Genomic DNA, 26,000 nt, shown 5'->3' with positions numbered 1-26,000 from the left:
TTTTTTTATTGTTAATAACCATTGTTTTTTTTTTATTTATACTTGGATTTTACCAGTTCTTCTACGAAGAATCTACATTCTGAACCGGTGCTAGTTGTACGTTTAACACAATTCTCAAGCCTACTTGAGTAAAGTATATGTATTTTGATATGATTTGTCGTGGAAGATCCACATAAATATTGATAATAATTGAAAACACTTTAACTATGTTGCGCGTTAAAGGAAACTATTTCAAAACCAAACATTCCGGTCATATTAGGCGGTGATGGCAAACATCGGGAAGAAATCTGCATGTGTCAAATGAAAATTGTTGCGAGAGTATCCATCGTCCAATGTTTGTCACTTTTTGAAAAAGTGAAAATATTTTTGGAAACAGGAAATATCTTTGCCTAGTCGCGAGTCTTTTAAAGGAGGATCTAATATTATGTGCAAATTAATTTACTACCTTAAGTCTTTATTACTTACTTTGTTTTCTGATTCAATAGTTAAAATAATTTAAAAGTAAAAAATTAATCGTAAATGCAAATAATAAATAATCTGATTACCAGATTTGTAGTTCGATTTAACGTTTAAAAAATAATTAAATTTTCTCACACGCTTGTAAATTCAAAACATCTTAACCAACTCTAATGCTATTTAAAAACCAACAAACAATTACAGCCGTCAAATTTAAATAGAGAGCGCCCGCCATCTTGTTTGCGTCACGTGTCAGACGCGTGTTGCAAATTCGAATCTCGCGATTAACTGAATTAAAATCTTTTTAAATAGACGGCAAATTTTGATACTTATTTAAATATATGTTTATAGAAATTTAAACGTTTGATCGTTGTAGTAAGGTATAATCTCGCATGCGAATATTTTCTCATTACTTAACAACATGAAAGGCTTCCGGTACGCAGTTTGAAAAATTACAATCAGTTATACAGGCTGTTTTGGTATCTATTTCTAATGCATTAAAGACAATGTTCCTGTGCTAAAACATAGGGGTAATTTAATAATAGTGGGTAGTAAATTTTTATTAATTCGCAGTAACGTTACGTTTCGGTTGACCAAATTGTTGTCAAGTGAGTTGTTTCATTGTTGTCATTTGCACTGATGAGATCAAAGGCCATACTGCATACATTTTAGATTTTACCGTCCAATATTTTATTAAATATTTAAATCTAAGTTTATTTCAACGATCTTGTTGCATTGTTTTATTAATAAATAAAACAAATGAGAAATTAAATTGAATCAATGGTATCAGATTCAGTGAATAAAAAAAAACAAATGAAAAGCATATACTTATTTTTAGAGACAACTTGTTATAAATTATGAATAATATATTAATAAATAATTCATTTGAAGACTAATCTCCATATCATAAAATATATTTTGACAAACAATTGATTTAATAATTTTATTATATTGTAACTGTTACTGTGGTACATTTTTGTCAAACGTAATTAAACTGAACATTAAACGTTGTACGTATTAAATAAAAGATTTATTTTAATCGATTTAATTAAAAAAACTTAACTTTTTAATAACTAACCAACTACTAAACTAACTTTTTAGTAACTTTTTAATAGGTTGACATGACAGTTTATATTTTTAACAGAATGTAATAAATAGAGCTTTGCAGTGTTCCCCAAGACTTGATATACTTAATAAGAAAAATAACTTGATTCAAAACAACACAAACAAAGGTAAGACTGAAACATTAATAATTGTACGAAAATGCGATAAAAATCTAAAATTTAAAAATTTTAGTGCCAATATCATAAATAAGTATCATCTTTAATAACTTTTGTAAAACTAGGTTTAGGGGTTTTTTTGGTATCGACTTTATATCTTCAAGATCTACTTTGGAGAGTTGCTTGGAGTAACATTGATGCATGAGGCTTGGGCTACCTTTTATAAAGCAAGTCTATTACCTCCCTCCGCTCTGAGGACGTCCACTGTCTTCACGTCCACACTGAGTAGCCGTGGAGTGGTTAGTGGATAACTGCTTCTGCTAACTTATACTAGGTATGCTTTACCTAATATTTCATAGGGCATCATTAATTATATTTTAATGATTAGTATAGTGTACGTCGTCCCATTAAAGTTGCGTTGACTCGATATAGTCAGGTAAGATGCTTGATAAGTTTATGCTTATTCTTTGCATTATTCTTTAATGCTATTAATATATTAATATTTAATGCTAGCTATCTTTCCCAAAATCACAGGGTGTTTTAGAAGAATAGATATCTAAAAAGTTCGAATCTTTTACAAATAAAAGGTTCACAATGAAATAATCTTGATTTTTTGGCCCACCTATTTAATAGTATCTACTTATCTTATTTTCTCATTACAAACAGATCAATGGTTACGAAATAAAAGTGTATTATAATTAATAAACACTTAATATATGTTTGACACGTACTAATTAAGAAATGCAAATCAATATTGTCACTAAGCCCCACACACCGCAAGATAATCTCAATTAACAATGGCTCGCTTGTCACACATGTGGGTAGTGGGACTTTCGTCTAGACGTCCAGGAACTGGGCTATGTCTAAATACCGGGGAATAGACCGGACAAAGTGGATGAATTAATTTGGTTCGTTAGCGACTAATGTCGTGGAAAATATGTATGCAAGAAATGCCTACTGTTTGTTTTATAGAATTAACTACTATTTTAATATCGGCAATTATTAGCATTTTTTTATTTAATGTAAAAAAAAAAAATCATATTTCATATTTTTATTATAAGGGCCAGTAAGTAGAATGAGAGAAGCAGCTTGATTGAATATTATCCAAATCCACCTTAACAGGCACTTATTTTTTTCAACTATACTTATACGACACTTAACTCTTTTACCTTAAGGGTAGATAAACAATAGAACTAACTTTAATAAGTTAGTTCTACAAAACGCTCTTTTAGTAAATTAGTACGAATAGGAATTTTGATAATTATGGAATTAATACATTATTAATAGTAATTTTCCTAAGTTAGATTTTCACAGTATCATTGATTTTGTGGAATGACAACGATCGCCTCATTAGAGCTCTAACTGTTAACGGTTTTACCGGCTTTCCGAGGTATGAAAGAGAACATTGCCGAGTTATTAATTCTGCGCTGCCGCTAATTATTTATCGAGCCGAGATGGCCCAGTGGTTAGAACGCGTGCATCTTAACCGATGATTTCGGGTTCAAACCCAGGCAGGCACCACTGAATTTTCATGTGCTTCGTTTGTGTTTATAATTCATCTCGTGCTCGGCGGTGAAGGAAAACATCGTGAGGAAACCTGCATGTGTCTAATTTCAACGAAATTCTGCCACATGTGTATTCCGCCAACCCGCATTGGAGCAGCGTAGTGGAATATGCTCCAAAGCTTCTCCTCAAAGGGAGAGGAGGCCTTTAGCCCAGTAGTGGGAAAAATTTACAGGCTGCTAATGCTAATGCTAATGCTAATTATTTATTGACAGAAATCCTCAATTCCTTAATAATTAGCTCCACCCGGAATTTACCCGTGTCCTCTGAATCAAAACAAAAAATATTATTCAAGTAGGTAATTGTGATCAATTTTGTACCGCCGTTTAATATTAAATTTAAAGCGACTACCAACAATTATCAGCAAGGAACTCTTTTCTGACAATCAGTTATTTAGGCTAGACCTCCTCTTCCTTTGAGGAGAATATTAAGGTGCAGATTTCGATGTATTATTTGCATTTATTGGTATAAATTATCAATAGGTAATAATTGATTCTGATATTGATGTATCGAAATTTAAAAAATACAATCATACCATACGAAGATGACACGACGTTAAGCCGGCGTCTAATGGACGTCAACTCGACGTCACGCTGTCGGCCTCACAATGGTACGTCACTCGAGCGTCGATGTCGGCGAGTGGTTAACTGTCTGTCGGCCAGTTAGACGCACTACATTTAAGAGGTTCCGATTTACCGAGTACTGTTTTAATTCGACGTTTAATGGATAAACTTATCAAAGTAAATCTGAAGGTTTGTAAGGCGATTAAATCTAATTCAAGATTATAGGTAAATAACTTTGTCATATGGAAGACAAACAACATTTAGAGTAAAATGAAAAAAAAAATACTAATATTGTGGTAGGGCTTCGTACAAACCCACCACCACCAGATACCACTGACTTATCAGATATTCTGCCTCTATACACTAATACAACATTAGTATTGTTGTGTTTCGGTAATCTAGTGTTATTAGGTACAAACACCCCTTGTGTTGTGTGTTCATAACCTCTTAGTTTCTAAGGTGGGTGATACGTTGACGATGTGATTGATAGTTAATATTTCTAAAAGCGCCTCTGTCTATGGGCACTTGTGGTCACTTACCATCGGGTGGTCCATTGGCGCCTATATATTATTAAAAATTGTTACAGAGTATTTAATAAATTGTCATTACGTCTATATATCAATTAAACACTATCCTCTATGTTTTACCACATACATTGACCACACGGTCATGATTGATACAGTCAATATTGTTTATTCTTATTTGTATTTAATTAAGGCCTTAGTATTAACTAACCTCTTACAATACGTATATTATCCATAAAAATATTCATTAGTATGAATACTGCAGTATGTCAAGTAATGTCTAGATTATAATAAAACTGCGTTCTCAAAACGTTTTCTGCCACGCCCAGTTCATGCTTCCCTTTCATTACAAACACTTCTTGTCCGCATGTTTTGGACAAGATTTAACACATTTGTATGCTTTATGTTCTATAATAAAAATCCACAGCTATTTTAAACTTGGTCTATGCTAAAATTGAAACCTTACATCAAAAAATCATTGATGAATAAGGCATATTAGTCAATAGGAGAAATTATAGATAAAATAGAGTTTGTGGATTTGAAGGCAGGAAATATAAAATTTTAATTTTTCCTTGTTGACATACTCTGTTATTAAAGTGGTAGGAAAGAGTAACTACCGGTAGAATCTTTCTCCCGCACTGGTGGTGATTTACATTTAATTCAACACAGTATGACGATTCAAGAGTGAAATAAATAATTGAATTTTTCTGAACGTAAATTCTCATCCTTTTTTTAAGAGTGAGGCAATAGAGAGTGCATTTGTGTTTGCGATCGTACTAGTGCACTTTAATGTGTCCTGCGGAGTTGTCTAGTTTCCATTAAGAATCCCCGCTTTTCACTCATCGTAATAGGTATACCTATAGTAGTACATAATTTAGCGCCTGGACAACCAAGCCTATTGTTGCATTGAAGAAATTGGAAACCAACTAATTAAAAAAATATATTATTTACAATTTATCCATTTAAATAAATAGTTTATATTAAACGGTTTATTTATATGTATCTCTGATCAGTTAGATTGCAGTGAGACAATTCAGTTGTGTGACAGAGTGTATGATTACAGAATTATCGTTCGAAGGAGACATTTGAAATGAAGGAAACAAGAGGGCAGTCTGCGTGTAATGAGCCGTTTATTGTTCAGAACATTTACATTCAGCTACTCTAAACGATTAAACATTCCACTTCTAATATTTTAAGTACATAATAAGTATAAATATAATATTAACACTAATTATTTATGAACACTTATTTTAACGAGTATTTAAAAACTATAATATTATTTGTTCGAAATATTGCAAGATGAGCAGCTAAGGGAATAGTGGCTACGAAGATAGATCTGTATGTCTTTGTCTTTGAACGTGTTTGGGGTGAATCCCCGATCATGCTAATAAAATGTTTGCCATATAGAAAAGGAATAGTCAGTTTAAATATAAAAATCAAAAAAGAAATACTCGCTAAAACCATTCTATTGTATATAATCTGTTTGGTAATTATCTATAAAAATTAATCTAGAACATCTAAGTTTAATATTAACTAATTACTTACAATGAAATTATTACGTATAATAGGTACTCGTTTATTTACAAAATGGCGTCTAACGCCTCACTTAGCCATTAATACTAAAATATTTATATAGCAATGAATATCGAGAGAAAATATTTGTTAAGAATTACACGGTAAGATCATTCTACGTATTAAGATGAATCAAGTGTAATCTCTTTTGCACATCGCACTTATTTAATACTATTTACGGCCCGCGGCTTCACCCTCGTTAACTCAAAAACGATATTTTTCTATGAATATAAAACCAAGGTTTTTGAAATATCTAGTAATTTTTGTAAAAACAGTAAACGCACCAAGTCGGGTTGTAAGTAAGGTTGACATATAAACATTTTCAGAATTGGTCGCGCTGACTGTTCCCGTTTTGAGATTTAAAATAAAATATTTTTCTAAGAAAAATATAAAATATTAAAATAGCGACTAAACGTGCAAAAGAGTTCAACATCGATTTTACCTTTACATATTTACATCACATATATTCTACTCACAGATCGCAAACTAAAGATTTTTACTCGGCCGATGATTACGAGTCCAATTGTCCAAGCTAATTCAAATTCATTAAACTTTTCATAAATTTATCGTTTTGCTAACCCTATTCCAGTTCGTCGGTCGGAAACTCGATAAATGTAAAAAATATCGATTTTAAAAATTAAAATAATAGCCATGTTCACAATTACAACATTTAAGAACTCACTTCGCAACTCACGTATATTGTACAATGGTTTATAAATAATAGCGTATATGACTTTCTAATATTTCACGAAGGTGTTCTACGGTGAGTTTTCAATTTGCTCATATGGAACAGCTCTTTAGTTTAACTATGTAATCGATCGTCCGAGTAAATATAAACTATGATATACACTTAAATATGTCACTTCATAACATTGACTTATAACTTCGTATACTCAAATATCGCTAAAGGCTTAAAAGTATACTTTATTTTAATCCATACACCGATAAACCGATAGCAATGGGAAATAGAGTTTATTTCAATACAATTAGTACGTGGTATTTATAATTAGCAGTAATACCATAATGGCCTTAAAATATGTTTTAATCATCAAAGACGGATGAAAGAAGTATGAATCACTTTTTACATTTTCAGTGTTGCCACCTGTCGGGTACTAAATACATTTTATGAACTATTTAATAAACTTGAAAATACACAAAATAAAAACTTCAATACAGAGCACAGTCGCGTTTTAAATCAGTTGTTAAACACAAATCTTTAACCAAAAAAGTTTTCGATTTTTTTTACAATTTACTTTGCACAAATTCTATTGAAATAAACGACTAGATAACCTAGTAAGTATGTTTATTTAACTATTTTATCACAACTATATCTAGTGAAGCAGAACACTTATTTACAAATCGCTTATGAATTTCTCGATCTCCTTAATTAATTAATTAATATCTTACACTTACATTTCATTGTATTTAATTTTATATAATTGTATAATAACTATGCAACATATTGTATAATCATGTAACTCGTTTAAGATGAGTATCTCTAACTTAAAACTGACTGACTCGTTCACATACTTTAACTCAAGTCTTTTTATCATTTTCAACTTCACAGACATTCTGTTATAATTCACGTTAATGGTCAGTAATTGTTTAAAGTACTGTCCAATATTTCAGGTACCCCTAATCAGAAAAGCCATCATTATTCGTGTTGTCAGAAGTGGGAGAAGTTCCGGGGGATGGCACCTGCAATTGTCGCCCGTACATCAGCTCGGAGGGAGGCAAGAAAGAAGACAGGTACTCAGGAGGAGGTCGTATCACTGTGGGCATGTAGCGCGTGCCACTGTAGGGCGGCGTGAGGAATCTTCTGGAAGGTGAAAACTTGAAACTCTGGTTCGATAGCGGCGAGAACGCAGACCTCGATTGGTAGTTCTGCATATACGGAGACTCCGGTGTCAAGCTGTAGGACTGCTCAGGGCCATTCACCATCATCTCCATGGCTGCGACCACATCCCCTTTGCATCTAGCTAGGATAGTTTCAATCTCCTGTCGACTACGTTTCGGGAACACCTTAATTAAGACATCGATGGGTGACTTCTGAAAGGGCACTGCGTCCTCTGACTCCGACATGGGGGCGTCTTTCCCGCGTCGGTATTTAAAGGTCGGATCCCATTTATCTTCGTCTTCCTTCTTCACCTCATCTTGTCTCTGTTCTTTCATCGACAAGTTCTCTGGGGTGAGCGATGGTTCGGAGTGCTCTAACTCCTCCTCCACATTCAGTTCGTGGTCTGATGGTGATCGAGGTGGTGGTGTTGACAGGGGCGGAGTGTGAACTGGCGTTTTACTCTCTTGCGTCATTTCTGGTGGCGAGGGGCTCGAACATACCTCTGTGATTCGAGCGCGCTTGTGTACTGTTGACAAAAGAAAAAAATACATTAATTTATATATTTGATATAAATAATAATATAATTATAAGTTTGTGATGTACCTATATATACAGTTAAACTTAAAAACTAAGAGCAGTAGGTTTATCTAATTAATTATTCAGATATCAACAGAATCCGCTTACGACATAGACCTATAAATTTGCGATGCGCGATAAAGATTTATAATTAATCATACATTTTAAATCAAATCAGATAAATATGTACTCTATCAAGTTCTTTTGAGTCATAATATTTTAAAAATTATTGAATGTACCGATGATCTTCTGATTCAGAACGTAGATTTTATTACAAGGGCATATTATTAAAATATTTAGCATACATAAAAAAGGAAGAAAATCATTTGTATCGCATTTAATCGTCTAGGTACCTATGTAATCTTAATAAGAGTAATTATGCGCTGTTTACAAAAGTATTTTAAACAAAACACGTTAATTTATTTAGTAGAAAATTTATAACTTGACTACCAATGGTAAAACAACGGTATACTCCTAACTCGCGTAATATTTTCATTTCATAGGAAAGTTCCAAATAAATAATATAAAAACAAGCAAATAACAAAAAACACTCAAAAGTGCATTCAAAGTAAATGATGTCTCGAAAATAAACAATAATGTTAAGTTTTCTTTGAAACATGTTTCGTTAAAAACCTTTACAAGTTAAAATACATAAAAAAATCATTCCTCTGTGCACACAGCGCCGAACAAACACGGCCCGCAAATGTACCAGCGAACGAGTAACAAAACTTTATAAGTTGAGTTTAAAAGTCACACCGGGTGAGTCAGTCAGTCAATATACGTTACGTGCATGTGAACCTACACATTAAGTTACTTTAGTTCTATCGCCCTTTGACTCAGCTTCAGCGTTCGTTACGGGAACTCATTTTACTTTATACTGGGTTACATTAAAAATAAATGCCTCCCTTCTGGTCACGGCCTGCTCTGATATTAAGAGATGGAACGAAAGCGGAGCAGTTCCCAGTGAACGACTCCCTACTGCTACTACTACGACTAGCATTTATAGCTAAGTACCCGGATATTAGCATAAGCATAGACATATAGCCAAGTTACGCGGCTCTCTAATTCTCTAATCCTTCACTTTTATGCGGCTAATTCGACAGTTTTGGAAAGAGCTCAGGCGCAGGACCAACGGCTTTACGAGCTCTCCGGTACTACACGGTAGTGTAGACACATCCACCTCTCAGACTCCGGGTAGTTACTGAGAATTTTTCGTCAGAATAAATCAATAACCCTTTCAGTCAGCACGACTTTAGTTTGAACCCAGAACAGAATCTGTAACCTTATATCTAGCCATCAGATTTACGAGGCAGTCAAAGTTCTTGTATAGGTATCTCAGATACAAATCACTCGAACACAAACATGACAATATAGTAGGTACTGTTAATATTGCGGTTATCGTCAGCTAATAGAACGCGGCTGAAGAATCGAAAACCGGGAACAGCTAGCATGGAAGAAAGACCAAAGGCAATATGTGCATATTTTTTTAAATGTATTTCGTATTATTTCCATTACGTAATACAAAGCGTTTCAAAACGTACAATTTAATTGAAACCATATTTTTAATGAATGCCTCGTTCTGCGTACTAATTATTTTAAAATATATTTTAGAGCTTTTAAATGCAATACAATAAACAATAGCCGTCGGTTTTGAAATAATTTAAAAAAAAGAACGCTTTGTGTCGGAGGAATTCAACATTAAGAAAGCACAAAACACTAAAACAATATTGTCACAACTCGTAACGCACGACTGGAACGGGCGCGACGAGAGCGTACACCGCACAATACATTTAAAACGGGCAAACAATAACCATACTTGTACATCGAGATATAAAGACTATAATAGCTTTTATGTTTTTCGAAGTAACTCATTGTACTTATACCTTAAAACAGAGATTATGTAAAAATGCCATATATGTAACCAGTCTCGTTTTCAACGAGTACTTCCTCTAGCTATAATAATTGACTTACAATTTAGTTTATATATAAACAAATAACCCACTGTCGGGATCATACATCATCATAAGACATCTTCGAGGTGATTTGACGGTTAATTTCATTAAGCATATGGAAATACAGTACGGGTTCGAAGCCGCTATCTTGGGCTAAGACTTACGTGTGTCAAGGACAGGACCATGTAGGCTTTATTAGTACTTGAATTTTTTATTTGCAGAGAAGAGCCGTGATGGCAAAGTGGTTACAAGTGAACGTGAATTTTAACTGAAGATTCTGAGTCAAAACCTGGGCTAAGCATCACTGAATGTGCTTAACTTGTATTTATAATTCATCTCGTTCTCGACGGTAATGAAAAACATCGTGAGGAAACCTGCACGTGGTGTATGAGAATATTCCACGCGTATTCCAACACGCATTGGTGCAGCGTAGTGGAGTAAGCTCGAAATCTTCTCCTTGAAGTCGATAGAAGACTTTTGGCCAGCCGTGGGATAAGACAGAATAGAGATACCATTATAAGCCATGGAAATAAAATACCTAATTGAATTATGAGAATAGACAAGAAATACTAAATTTCCACAACATAACAAAACAGGTGGTTTGCTTAATATATATAATATATTTTATTTTTAACGAAAATTTGCCAATATGGCAAAATGTGCTGGTGGTAGCTTTAAATTTAATTCAACGGTGTGACATGACGATTCAAAAGTGCTTTTGTGACCGTTTAAGCTATTATTACTTGAATAAAGAATACTTTGATTTTGATTTCGTATTTCCCAGTTAAGTTATCAGATTTGCAAAAACATGCAAATATTTCCAATGTAACAAACACGGTACCCTCAATATTAGGTATATAATTTAGGTTTGTAATTCATCTATCCTGAGTCTTTGAGAACAAGCTCATAAGTCACCGCTAAAAACGAACGACACATGTAACTGATCGATGATAAAACTGTAACACGTGAATGCATCAAATAGCTCTTCGCCTTCGGTCGCAGTTGGTTTTCAAAGTTTTCGAAATCAATTCTTAGAGAATAGCCCCGATGTTAAATTAAAATACCAAGTGTATGCACGGTGTAACGAATGCGACGTGTCTCATTAGTATTTAATATATTACAGTAGCTATTGAAGCTCAATGCCATTTCTAATGCGCTCTGTTCCTTGGCTTCACAAACGCTCGAACAAGTGATTGTGTTCGTGCAATTAGAGTGCGAGGCGTTTTCAGTGATGTGTGCGAATTTAATGGTCTATGTTATTGTTTTTTAAACGAGGGGGGAGGTGAAGAGGAGGGGGAGTGATTCGATTACAATTTGATCGTATTATGTATAAGCGGGTTGTATTAGTGTGAGTGCGTTGCATTGTTGGTACGTGTGAGTTTTCTATATTTAAAACGTACCTAATCGTTGCTTAGCAGATTAATTCGGGTCGGTTTGGTAATTAAAAAATAAAGACTAGTAATAGGTTGTACAGTTGGGGCGTTCAATATGTATACAAGTCAAGTGTGTATGTAATGCAGATCTATCTATTACTAATGGAATTCTGAAAAGATTATCATATCGAACAGTCGAATTCAGAGCACAACCCGATTCGCTAACAAGGGTTGTTGGATTAACAAGCAGTTCTTATTTGTTATCATATAAATCTTAAACTGATGGTTCCTATCACTTAGCAATTTGATGTTTTATTATTCTTATTTAATTAAATATCAACGAAAGAGAGGGGCAGCCCTCATTATGATTAATCTAAAATTTTTGTGATTGACTTCCACAGAGCATATTTAAATATACCTAATTGTGTTGAACCAAGATGGCCAGTGGTTAGAACACGTTCATCAAACCCAGTTACCACTCTATATAATGTGTTTATAATTCATCTCGTGCTCGGCGGTGAACGAACACATCGTGAGGAAATCTGGATGTGACTAATGTCACCGAAATTCTGCCACATGTGTATCCGCATTAGAGCAGCGTGATGGAATAAACTGAAACACGAGAAGTGTCAAAGGGTAAGGAAGCCTTAGCCCATCAATGGGCAACTTGCCCTACTGACTGTTACTTTACATTTCAGTTTAGAAAAACTACTAAGAGTAATTACTGACTTCGTTGACGGTCCTTTTAAGTAGAATATTCGATACAAAAAAAATAACGGCAAGAAACAGAGTTGAGTTTATGTTTAAATTATTTATATACGATTTTTACATCCATATAGTTATTGTTGAGTAAAAATCTATATTTATTATTATATTTAAACAAGAGAACTAAATTTATTCCTAAGCAAAGTTAAAAATATTCGCAAAGTCTTATTATAGAAACGAACACGATAAATTGACTCCGGGAAAACTTTGAGTTATAAGTTTAAGTGCTTGTCCTACTTCAATATAGTATTTTGATATTTAAATCACATCAAGGAAACGTTACGAAACCAAACAATTTAAAAATTGCACTCTTACCTCCTCGGTGCTTATGTAGTAAAAACGATTAATGAAGACGTGCGTTATGGATTAGGTATAAGCCGAAGATTGTAAAAAGATAGATATAATATACAAACAAAGATGGCTGACGCTAATAATTACGCACTTAAAAAGGATCATAGTTTACAAATTATAAAACCTCTTTACAACAAAAGTAAGAATTAAATCAACAAATGCATATAAATAGTATGTATTCAATCTCACAAAACGAACAAAAAGACAATGAAACACAAAGCAATATAAAAACCTACGCCCCCACAAAAGTATTTCATTAAAATAAACCACTATTATTCCATACAAGCTCGCAACGGGCCATTTTGAATCTCATTACACGAATGAGACGGCAACATATTATTACGTGTTTTTTACATACAATGATAAGAGATGGCTGTATTTATTCTTTTTAATAATAAATTGTAAAGAATAAAGACATCTGCTTAATGTTTTGGAGTGTGTGTGTTTATTGCTGTACACTAAACTGTCTGTGTTGGTATTATAATAATTGTATTATTTAGGCCGCGGGCTCGAATAATAAAGTAGACAGGAGAGATAACATTGAATTTTTATTAGCAGTATAATGCGGCTTCGCCCGTGTATACTTAACTTTCGGACCTTGCATATTTTCCTTGGAAAAATCCGGAAAATAGTTTTATGTCTTAAATTACGGAAAACAAATATTAACGGGAACTTTAAATTAATATAACTTTAGTCCATTTAGATGAAATAAAGTCTTAACGGTGTTAATAACTTAGTACTTATTAGGAAGTGGTAGTTTAAGTTTCATATATAGGTAAATAAGTATAAGTTTACAGTAGATAATATTTTGGGGTCATAAAACATTTCACAGAAATCAAGTCCATTAAATTAACTCATTTTTTTTATTTAAATTTCATATGCATTCGTGTGAATGAAATCACGTAATAATTTTGACATCATCGTAAAACTTGTAAACGTGCAAATTAAATCAATAGCCGTCGCTTCGTTTCACATCAACATTCGTGTGAAAACGATTCCCGAAAAATTATTGTTACGACGCGACGTCAATAAACGCGTCACAACGCGCCGAGCAGCCATTACAGCAGTTATTGAATTGATATTCAAATAAAATCAAGTGATATTAAATTCTTTTTTTAGTATCTAATTTAAAAATGATTGATATTTTTTTTAAATTAGAGTTATAGGTTAGGTTAGTTGAGACTAAAACTGGCCGCGGATTCAAACGCATGGTTTTAAATTTTAATTATTTATTTAAGACTTCTGTGTAGGTTCTTGAAGGTATTAGGGATAGTAACCTAGGTGCAATTCGATACTTATCTATCTATGTTCCATATCAATAGTTCCGTTCAGCCGTTCTAGTGCGATTAAATAAAAAACATCCATCATTCGTAACACTCGGGTGATTACGGTCATATAACTCAAACCTGGTCATAAATTTTGTAAATTCTCATTATGATTTACAAATCACGTGTTCAGATGTGAAGGCAAATGGAAGGAGCTCCGAACCGTCTCCATGAGAGGAGAGAAGTAGACCATGCCTAGCTTTGCGACATTTCCGGTGCCTTCTTACTTACTACCGACTTGATTTTAAATTGAAAAAGAAACCAACCCTTTTTCGTATTAAATATTAAGTTACGTCTGGCTACACTATGGTATATGCTAAGCCTAACTTAGACAGGTTTTGTAGAGGCAGATGATTGAAATCAGAAAGTCGGAAGCTGAAAGTTAGGTGTTAAGTATAGCCATTATTTCGACTCCATCGAACAGCGTGAAATGAACTTGGAAATTACTTGAAGTCGAATGCAGTCGATTGATATCCATACATCCCGATACATCACATCTTTGTTAAAGAGTAATTATTCCGTATAAACACAATTTACGTTACTGCTCCGGCCCCGTGAGTCTAGTACAGTGTTACAAAGTCTAGGTATAATCTTTATCAATATATGTCATTCAAATGACATGTAAATCTCGACGCGTTAAGCGCATTTAAACAAATAAACTCTTTAGCCTTATATATGAATATAGGTAGAAGACAACTGTCCGATAATTCATCCAATACGTTTGTAATTCACCTTAGTTGGAACGGTGAGAGCTATTGCCGTTGGTGTATTAGTTTTCTAGGAGACACTCTTATAGTAATCTCGTCAGCGCTGAATTTGAATATTAGTCTTGGAAACTTGTAGCGACCGAATATATTATATTTAATTACGAATGAATCTAAATGTTCGAACAGACAATAAACAAGGGACACATATAAGTTAAGCGGTGTACACACGCGCGGTGTCGGCCGCAGCCGCAGTAAATCGCGCCGACAGCGGCGTGGCGCGCTTCCAGCGTTATTGTCTCATCTCGCTTTGTCCGTATTATTTATCGTCCATTACTCTGTCTCAACACGAGCCTACCGGCGCTGCTGTTGGGCGAGATGCGATATTATTACTTGGCTTCGCGCCGAGTGGATCGCGTTGTTGTATTGTTTATATGACTACGTGCTATCTGCCTGCTAATGTTTGAATACCTTCAGTCTATTTGACGCATACAATCAATACTGCGAAAACCAAACAAAAAATTATCTCTAATTATAAAAAACGTATTATGCATAAACCCGCATTTAAGCGGTGTGGCGGAGAAACCTGATAGAGACTTGTTATGACTATGAGTGTAAATCTTGCGTTAGAAGTGGAAAAAATAAGAACCTGCGACTTTAAATCAATGCTTACAAATATTCGGCTGTAACACTTGATTGTCAATGAGGACTAAGCTTTTTCATATATGAATTTCAATAAACATGATTTAAAGTACAAGTCCCAGCTCTATTAGCGTATTATATCTACGCTTCAAACAACATCTAGTTCCGAACAAACACACCAACTAGTGCCTGTACGAACAAAAAGACTAACAGAAAAATTTAGGAACTAATTGGCGAGACCCAAATGGAAAATAGGCAAAAGAAACGACGGACTCTGTATGAAAAAAGCACACGCAAATATTTTAGTTATTACCTAAAGAGAATTATATAAGTACATAAATTATAAATACAAGTCAACAGTTATGTTTGAACTGTTTTTTTTTAATTAGTTTAGTTGTTATAGGAAAAACTTCATTCAACCGAAAATCACAATTTTCGAATCTTCATTCGAATAAGTAGTTTGTTAAAGAAAATAATAGAAAAAATACAAGTATCATCATCATCCTCCTGCCCTTATTCCAATTTTACTTGCATGTCTTCTTCTTTCATACTTCTCTCTCGGACGTCATCTCACAAGTAACACTCTTTCTAAAAATATCGTCTTTCACACAATCCATCCATCGTTTCTTTGGTCGTCTCTATATCCATCCACATCCAAAAAAAAAATACAAGAAAATACAAGTAGGTATATTACTGTAATATATACCTATTATATGTTAAATTCATCAAAATAAAAAAAAATCTAAAATTCAAATTGTAAGCTCATAAAAGCACTTTTGAATTGTCATTTAGTGTTGAATTAATTGTAAAGCTACCACCGGTTCAGAGAGTAGATTCTACCACGAAGAACCGGCAAGAAACTCAGTAGTTACTCTTTACCTCCATTCTGATATATCCATTACAATATAAGTCAATAAAATGCAAAAAAAAAATAATATAAGTATATCGTGTCTAGAAATCAACAAATACTAAGCCTGAGCCATTAGAAGATGATCTAAAGAGACAGCGAAAAGTAACTCAGGAGCCTCAGGGCTAACCAGTCTGAGTCACTTTCCTAGGTGTTTATTTTTTGTAATTTCAACAGCTCCATTATCCCCCTCACTAAGATTAAGACTTACTATTACTTTGTCTGTTTTATTATTTATTTGAAACAATAACTTATAACAGACAATAAAAGTAATGTGTTATACCAAAATGTTTCATTTTGATAAACTACTCTTTAGTTGTCGACTTCTAGGAGATGCTAGGCCTGCATATGAACAACTTAGTATTTAAAATATCAGTTAATAACGTTCTAACAGCTACAGATAAATTCAAACGAAAGTACAAACTTTATTCAACGGTGCGGCGATTAAAAAATTACACGACAAAAAAAACATTGAAAACTGGCGAAACTGAAAACTGGAAGCGCTCTTAATTAAGTTATAATAACTGAATAGACGGTTCGGACTAATTAGCGGTTACAAGCGCACGTTTGTTGGGGGAGGGTTTTTGTATTAAAATTATTTTGTTTTGTAAAACTTTTGAACGAATTATAAAAATTTAAAAATTAGGTATTCACATAATTTGCCCGCATCGCTCCGAGCGTAATTAGCGGCCGACGAAACTACGTATGAGTTGCGTTCTTGTAAGGTCACTTTCATACTTTACCAAATACCGTACGATACGATCCGTAGCTGTCACCGGGCTTCGTATTGCACACAAATATGACTCTCATCCAATTAATAAATAAAACTGAAAAAACTAAATGTAAATGTGGACTCGACTTGATAGTTTTAACATCTTTTAGTCGAATGTGAAAAATCAAATACAATTGCTATCAACGTAAGAACTTAAAAAGGGCCCTAAACAAATATCAGTATTCATGTTTTTAATTTTATCATTAACATTACTGTGTAGTATGTTAACTAAAGAAATTACTTGCAAAATTAATATTCGGCCATTATATACTTAGTTAAAATGATCACAATGACAGATGACCAGTTGGAATAGCAATAGATGTCGTAGGCCGTCTCTCGAAATAATAACGAAATAAATATTTTAATAAATACCCTAATTTGATTGTTTATGAATTTTATAATGATTTTCAGTGTAATAAAAACACTTAAACAGTTTCTTAGTATCAGGGACTCGAAATCATAACGATACAATGTCTCTTTAATGATCAAGTCAAAGACAAAAATCTTTATTCAATATAGAAGCGTTACACTTGCTTATTGAGAAAATCCACCACCGATTAGGATATAAACACCTCGGACCTAAAAAGGACCACCGAAAGAAATTCATCGGTATTTTGGTATCTTAATGTCATCAACTTTACAATAATTGTTTTTACAAACTATACAATAAAAATAAATATTTTCGTTATTTGAAACAGCCTGGAGACGATCGTCTTAGTTTTGTAATATCCTTCAGCGAGCAAAGCTCTTTAACGATTCTTTTAAATTTTACTAATGTATATTTTGAATGGAATATCTTATTATAAATATGATATATAAAAGAGCAGAGAAATGTGAACAACTAGTTTTCAAATTTCAGTCGAAAATATTTTCCCAAGTTGATAAAAATATACAAAAAAAGACACGAGGCACCACCGAAACCGACGCACGAGCAATACACAAACAGACAAAAAAACGTGGAGCACTCAAAGTCGGCCGCCGCGCGCCGCCGGCCGCTGGAACACTTTGTCCTTTTTGATTTCTAGACGATATTTCCACCGCGTATGTTTACTTAAAACTATTGATCTACCCCCGCTTTACACGCGGCACATGAGACGACCCGGTCAAGGTGTGCTAAGTGTTCTTTTTATTTTTATGTTATATATATTCCCGTGGTGTACTGGTAACTGCCGCATAGTTCTAATTATTTAGTAGTCATAAATCATGACACATGTCTTTTTGTACTTATTGAAGGTATCGGAGGTATCACTTCCTACTGTTTCAGGATCGACATGTGCTCGACGTGTGATCGACTAGATTTGAGTTGGATTCCAACCTGTTGGGCAAGCACTGACATTGGCAGCAGTTGATTAGCTGGTTTAGAAGAAAGTCATTGATAATTATTTCACTACACTGGTTCAGAATAGGTTTAAATGTTAATCACATACGACAGAACTGATCGCACTTCGTAATCGAATAATTACATAACTATATCTCATCTGGAAGCGCATACACTTCCCGACAATAGAAGTATATATATTAGCCTTCAATACAAACTATTACTATTACGTGTGATATACGTAAAGTATATCATCCTTAAATTTTACAGACCTCACTTACTTTGAGACTGCGTATACAATATCACGATTAAGTTTAACCACAATAAAGGTACTATCATAATTTAGTTGGGTGTATGTTCTAAAATAAAAAGTAACCATATCTTAATAAATAATAATCTATGACAAAAAAAAAAAAACAAATTAAAACCCGAATAACAAATTCAGTGTCTAAAATTCAATAAAGCACATTTAATAAGTTCAATTTCGACGTAACCCTTAATTCAAGCTTCATTCTCAAGTGATTAGCGATACTGACAATGCCACCCTGCTTCTGCCGTGCCAATTGTTCACGACACCTATTATTTACTACCGATACCCACGAACTATAATCAACCTTAAGTTCCTACAATAGGGTTCAAATTTGAATACCTAGTTCGTGGATCAGCAGAGCAACTTTGAATCGGCGGGTGGTAACAATAAAACCAATTGTTGGGCGCCTCTATTATTATAGTTGGCGTTCGAAATTGAATCTTATTGTTGTGTGTTAACGTTAAAATTAGTTCGGGAGGCAACCTGCACATTCGATTGAGGAATTAGTATTCTATTGCAATGCAATCATACGGTGGTCGGGGCAGGGCTGGCTATGGAATAATTTAATTTCATATTTTCGTTTTTCTGCTATAGGAAATGTCAAGAGGACAAAAGAAAATCTAATCAATCCGCAATACCATTAAATAATAGCAATTTTTATAACAAATACGCAATTTATTATTCACCTTGATGACTTAAGACTCGTAATGTTCATACTTACATATAAATTTCATTGTAATTAATGACGTTGTAATTTAATTAGTTTAAAATAGTAACTACTGCAATTCCTTAATTCAAAGGTGTGTCTGTAACTTCAAATATTATAGTACTTAAGAGGGATATGTTGTGCGAGCCCGTCACAATCAATGTACCACCCACTCACCACATCATCCTAAGGTATGTATTTGAGTCAATTAAAATGTTGTTTCTTCCCTATGACACATACTTGAAGCCTTTTTAACGAGAATATCTCGTGTGTTATTAGCGACAAAGAGTTATCATTTTTATTTAATCACTCAAAGATTGCTTTATGCGTATGTATATTTTTTGTAAGAAACATTTCGACGCTTCGTCTATAGATAGCGGAACCACTGAAACTTTTACGCCGACACTCAATAATTGTAATTTATTTATAAAGTATTTAAAAAATGTTGTGACAACCCTAATTTTAAGCCGTAAATTAAGTTAGGTGACTGTATTTAATATACGGCGGGTCACAATGTGACGTAAGCAAGAGTTATTTTGATATATTCCATTGAAGTGAACTCATCCGCTGTTATTTCTTGTTTGATGCAAATTGTAGACATAGCTTTTAATACGATTATTTTTATAAGCAAGTGCAAAACTTATGTCATTATTAAAATGTATTAATATAGCATTACATTACATTACATTAGCAGCCTGTAAATTTTCCCACTGCTGGACTAAAGGCCTCCTCTCCCTTTGAGGAGAAGGTTTTGGAGCATATTCCATCACGCTGCTCCAATGCGGGTTGGCGGAATACACATATGGCAGAATTTCGATGAAATTAGACACATGCAGGTTTCCTCACGATGTTTTCCTTCACCGCCGAGCACGAGATGAATTATAAACACAAATTAAGCACATGAAAATTCAGTGGTGCCTGCCTGGGTTTGAACCCGAAATCATCGGTTAAGATGCACGCGTTCTAACCACTGGGCCATCTCGGCTCATTAATATAGCAATATATTATAATTATTTATATATTATATTTAAGACAATTTAAAAAACGTCCCAATAATAATCGTTTCGCTACTATAGTAGTTATCTATATGACGTTTTATAGGATCAGCTGACGGCTCGTTAGGAAAAAGGTCTACCGATGTACCTACTATAACTATTTGTCAAAGATACGAACACAGCGTTTACGAATCCCTCATTAAATAAAAAAATCGTTTCAAAAAGGTTAACTATATTTTCTTATTCTATTGATCTCTATAATAAATAATTGTCTCGGTGGTGTCTGTTCAGGATGCAAAATTATTAACTGTGACATAATTGTCCTGGAAAGTCTTGCCTGAATCTAAAACTGACGTCCCTTTGATATAAATCATTCCGAAGGTGATATTTTCTAACTTACAGTTAGGATATTTACCTAAGTATATACAAGTAAATATAAAGTTAAGTAAGGAAATTATCAAAACGTAATTCAAGACAGCACGGATTAAAAGTTGTCTCCGATTTCTTCTTCCAAACAAGCATCATCGATGTTTGTCGACGTAAGTGTTACCAGCAATAAATAACAAGTTCTAAATTCATAACGAGCGCGTTAATCTGCGCTGATCAATGGCTTCACGACATATCAATCATTTACGTGATTGAAGTTGCGAAAAATTGCATGTAACGCGATACGAAATAAAGCTAACTTGTTATCTAACCCGCCATGTATCGAGAGAACCCGATACTCAAAATTTAATCAAATCGAACGGAAAAACAAACAATCGTTCAGAAAAATTTAATAAAACTTAAGAAGCCAACAAAAGTAGGCATCGTGTTACCCGACATACAAACAAATCAATTCCTTAACTGCGTGTATCACTTCGCGAAAAAGGGAAAAAAACGAACGGAAATAGATAACATGGAAGAGGCGCTAGACTTAGATTGAGCGTACTTTATATAGAACTACAAGCGTATATTGTATTTTATAAAAGTAATGCAAGTTATAATTCTGTCTGATTGAATAGTCTCAACAAGTAAAATAACAAATAATTATGAAATTTATGATTGTTATATAATCGGACTCAAAAGTTATGTTTATCTACACTTAATAATCATTTAATTACAATTAATAATTAATTAATTAATTACTCTCGTGAAATTGACACCTTGCATGACACTGAGACTTGTAGCAGGCTGATAGCAATAAGCTCTATTATGAATCTGTTTTATTGTTTTAGTATCGATCGTGTGTTAAGACGAGTGCTGTGAACGTAATCACTAGCTACTATCATCAATAGCTGATCCAGAGACGGCAATCCAATGTCAGCATATCAAACGCACACACTGCGGGCCCTCCGGCCTCTGTCGATTACTCAACCATTAACCTTACCCCGAAATTGGAGTGCAACCAGAGAGCCCTCCAAACAAACGGACAGACACACACTAAATCAAACCTTAACTGTTAACCCCTAAGAATCTTTATCGCGTAACGATTTCGGTCTTAAAAGATCATCTTCAAATTCTGATGCCATATCGAATCTTATCGCTTGGATTTAAAGTTTCTTTTCGAATGGTAAACGCAGAAGATGTTATCCGGGATGTTAACAGGACACCAATTGAGTTTTTTAGCAAAAGGTTTCAATAATCGTTGGTCAGTATAATGGAGGAGTTTTCCTTTTTAAATGTACAACTTGTTATAAGCCGAGGGCTCATTATTTGAAGATCTCGAACGTAATTCAATACATTCCTTGTTGGAACATCGAGTGCTTTTCACTTTTATATTTTTTGTTAGTATCAATCTCGAATGCGCAGGTTATTTTATTTCAACGAGCATTCGAGTTTTGTAAGTTAAGGAAAGGCAATATTAGGATAGAATGATTTTAACCATTAAGTTTTACTTTTTAAGTATTTGAAATCAAGAAAAATAATGAAACACTTACAGAATACCAAGATCCGTGCTACCTCATTGGTCTTTATTTCCTCATACCAAAATCAATGTAAATATTTATACTTTTTATGCAGGATTACAATGTGGAGATCCCACATTGTAATCAGTACTGCTACGTACCGAATATAATCGAAATAAAAAAAAACAAACAAAGTAGGTAGTTACTCATTTAAAAATTAATAAAAATTAGTATCAATTTAATACAAGTAGTAAATTATCACACGAGATAAAGCAATCATTCAATCCGTGTCTCTTTCTCAGATGTAAAATATGTACAATATGAGTAAGGATAAATACAGAGTAACTACGCTTTACTTGTTTTTAATAACCAATGGAAGCTTGTTTAGTGGCAGCTCGTGTCTAGACTAAAAAACGAATTATTAACTTAACGAACGAAAGTTATTTTTTTTCCAGTATTAAATTGATAAATATACAAACACAGTCCACTAAATTGCCATAAGACGACATGTAAGATAGAATATCTATAAAAACATCGTTTTCTCTCTCGTTCGTTCGTTCGTGTTCGTTCCCGAGCACGAACTCCTCGGCATTCACGCAATCAACTGCTACGTATACAAAGCAACATAAATGGAAATAAAAATATTATTTCATACTAAAAAGCAGAAAAAAACGCTTGCTAAAGTTTATCAAAAGCGAATCCAACCCTTCGAACCCGTTCGAATTGAAAGCGGTGTATTATAGCATTTTATACAATGAAAATTCAGGTTGCATCCCACGCTGACCTCGAGTGGACGCGAGACGGTAGATACACTAGCACGCGAGAGCGAGCGAGATAGATATATACTAGAAGTGGCACTTGAAATATAAATGGTATCGAAATCAAGAGGGAACGAGAGGGAAATAGAATGTTTCTCCGAGTTAGAGAGAAAGGTCAGATCAAGTTGTTGGACAGAACAAGATTCAAAGATATGAGGACTTGAATATATCCTGTTAAAAAGATCAAAAAAGTGTTCTTTGTCATGTCAAATATTTATAATGATTAATGTATGGTCGTCGCGTATGGTTATATAGTATCACCTTTATATAAATAAATCAACTTTTAGGTATTCGATATACGTATTCATAATTTATAATGTAAATAATTATATATATAATTCTGTAAACTATACCAAAATTCAATAAATAAGGCTTTTATTTTGTTTTCATTTATTTAAATATAGCGAATTAGTCTACAAGAATACAATCCAAAAATTTGGACCACTTGGAATATAAATATTATAGTTAATGGCTTTACAGAGACGTGAAATATACTTGAAATTAAATTCTATCCTCTTAAGCTGTTATTAAACCCATAGCGAGCTAGATTACTAATAATAAATAAATAACGTTTCTTATATTTAACGAACTGTAGTCAGAACTTTTTAAAGAGTAACGAGCCGTTAAAGTCGGTACTGTACATCATATACATAGGCATACTTCAAAAGTTACGATACGTTTGTTTTTGGATGACGCCACGTAAAAATTTCTACTACCCAAAAAAATGTTGGTAAAATTAAATATTTCTTAAAAATAGTAAATAGTAAGTACTAACTATCAACCTGTAAATGTCCCACTGCTGGGCTTAAATCTCCTCTACCTTTGAGGAGAAGGTTTTAATCTTATTCCATCACGCGGCACCAATACGGGTTTGTGTATACAAATGTGGAAGAATTTTATTGAAATAAAACACCGCCAGTTTTCCTCATGATGTTTACCTTCAACGCCGAAAACAAGATTAATTAAGTATATACACAAATTAAGCACATGTAAATTCTGTGGTTGTCTGTGTTTGAACCCTCAATAATCGGGTAAATGCACGCGTCCTTACCACTGGGGCATCTCGGCTTGAATATACTAACCGAACGAAATTATGATATGAAACAATAAAAACTCCAAAGATATTTCTCCCCTATTTATTCTGAGTATTTGTTCAAACACTTGTCAGTAATCCGATATTATTGGAACTGAGGCCGTATCCAGTTACAGTATATCTAGGACCAAATTGATGTTTTACGTAATAATTATGTATTGTACGTCCGTTCCGACGAAATCTCTTGTTTATCTCACTCTCTAGCTCATCCACATTAGTATCCTAAAACCATTCATTTATTAAAACCAGAGATGAGAGGAGTCAATTTAGTTTGTAGGTTGAACAAACATTTTGTCTCCTCTGTATATAATTTTAATTTGTATATCAATGTAAAGCCTATTAATACTAATTACCGATCATATCAGTATATTAGACAAAACTACAAACGCCTTTTCAACTATTTATATTTAATAGATCGTTTTCAAACAAATATTTAGCAATTAAAGCTCATAGCGAGGGATCGATCGCTCCCCCGTGTAATAGCGTCAATCAATACCCGATAAACGCCGCCTGACCCCACTCGTATCCGTCATTTAGTTAAAATATAATTATATGCAGTAGGCAGACTAGCAGATGGGATTCCTAGGAAGTGGTCACCACCTCAGACATTGCCACTGAAAGACATAAACTATCCTTACAACGTCAATGTGCCATAAATCTTGGGAGCTTAGATATTATGTCTCTCGTGCTTGTAATTACACTGGCTCACTCAGCCTTACACCGGAACACAATAATAATATATAAATAGCAAATAGATATATTTCTTTAAAACATATAAACAAATACAACATAATTCAAAAAACAATATTCGAAATGACCGAAACAGTACAGTGTAAACAGATTTTTTATTTAAAGAAAATATATGTAAAAAATTATTCGGAAGATATACTATCAAGTGTACGTAAAATGGAATTATCACGAGCATGTATCTGTCTATACATATAAATATAAATTCCTGGGAACAGTTAAACGTTTCAGCAAAGATCTCAGTGTTAAATAAGTGCTAGAGCAGTATTAGATGAATAGAAATGAAGTTTCATATAGCGTGGAATGTCACGGGGTGAGCAATACTGTAGCCGCAATAAAAGAAGCACGTGACGGAACGCAACGTGTGGGCCGAGATCGGAGACACAGCGGTAATACTCTTTAACTCACTATATCCACTATTAAAGAGGACATTATGCGTTTAGATGATTGTAAATAAACTACGCTCTAATGATTCAGCATAAAAAATATTATAGTGAAATATCAAACATGTCATCTCTTTCAAAGCGAATGTAATATTGTTCCTTAAAAAAGTATTTTATTCTTAATCTAAATATTACCTACCTACTCACCTTCTTGCTCATTGACTGTTAAGAAATTTAACAATTATATCGTATTCATTTGTTTTATTCGTCCGCCGAAGTCTAATTTAAGTTTGAATCATATTACCTAAGCGTCATTCTGGTTGAAAAATTCCCTACTGTTTGATTAAGTCTACGATACAAAGCAATGTCCATCCAACAGAGCGATATAAATTATTGCTTTTTAGTGAAGAATATATATCCGTGCTTAAACAACGCCCTAGCCAAGGTTCATTATAACCATTGTGACGCACATTTTGTTTATGAAGTTATACTAGTATTCCGTAAAAATCGTTTTCATATCAGACCAATATTGTTAAGTTTCATACAGCAAAAAGAGATTTGACTTCGAACGTAGGACGAATATAAGATTAACGAATTCGAAATGGAGGTATTCGCTTCGTGACTACGGTAAATGCAACTCTC

The 26,000-nt window shown here is 33.6% G+C and overlaps 1 protein-coding gene across 1 annotated transcript in view; it reads right to left on the bottom strand.

Annotated features, from left to right (window-relative positions):
* Window positions 1–7,414: 7,414 nt before the first annotated feature.
* The window catches only part of LOC125072775 (doublesex- and mab-3-related transcription factor A2), a 30,333-nt gene continuing 11,747 nt past the window's right edge, over window positions 7,415–26,000 (bottom strand). The window contains exon 4 of the mRNA XM_047683468.1: window positions 7,415–8,261. Within this exon, the coding sequence (XP_047539424.1) occupies window positions 7,534–8,261 (728 nt within the window). The 3' untranslated portion in view covers window positions 7,415–7,533. The remainder of the gene's footprint in view (window positions 8,262–26,000) is intronic.

The sequence above is a fragment of the Vanessa atalanta genome, chromosome 22, assembly GCF_905147765.1.
Source record: "Vanessa atalanta chromosome 22, ilVanAtal1.2, whole genome shotgun sequence".
NCBI lineage: Eukaryota > Metazoa > Arthropoda > Insecta > Lepidoptera > Nymphalidae > Vanessa > Vanessa atalanta.
Note: the sequence above shows the minus strand (reverse complement) of the source record. Positions and strands in the feature narration are given on the sequence as shown.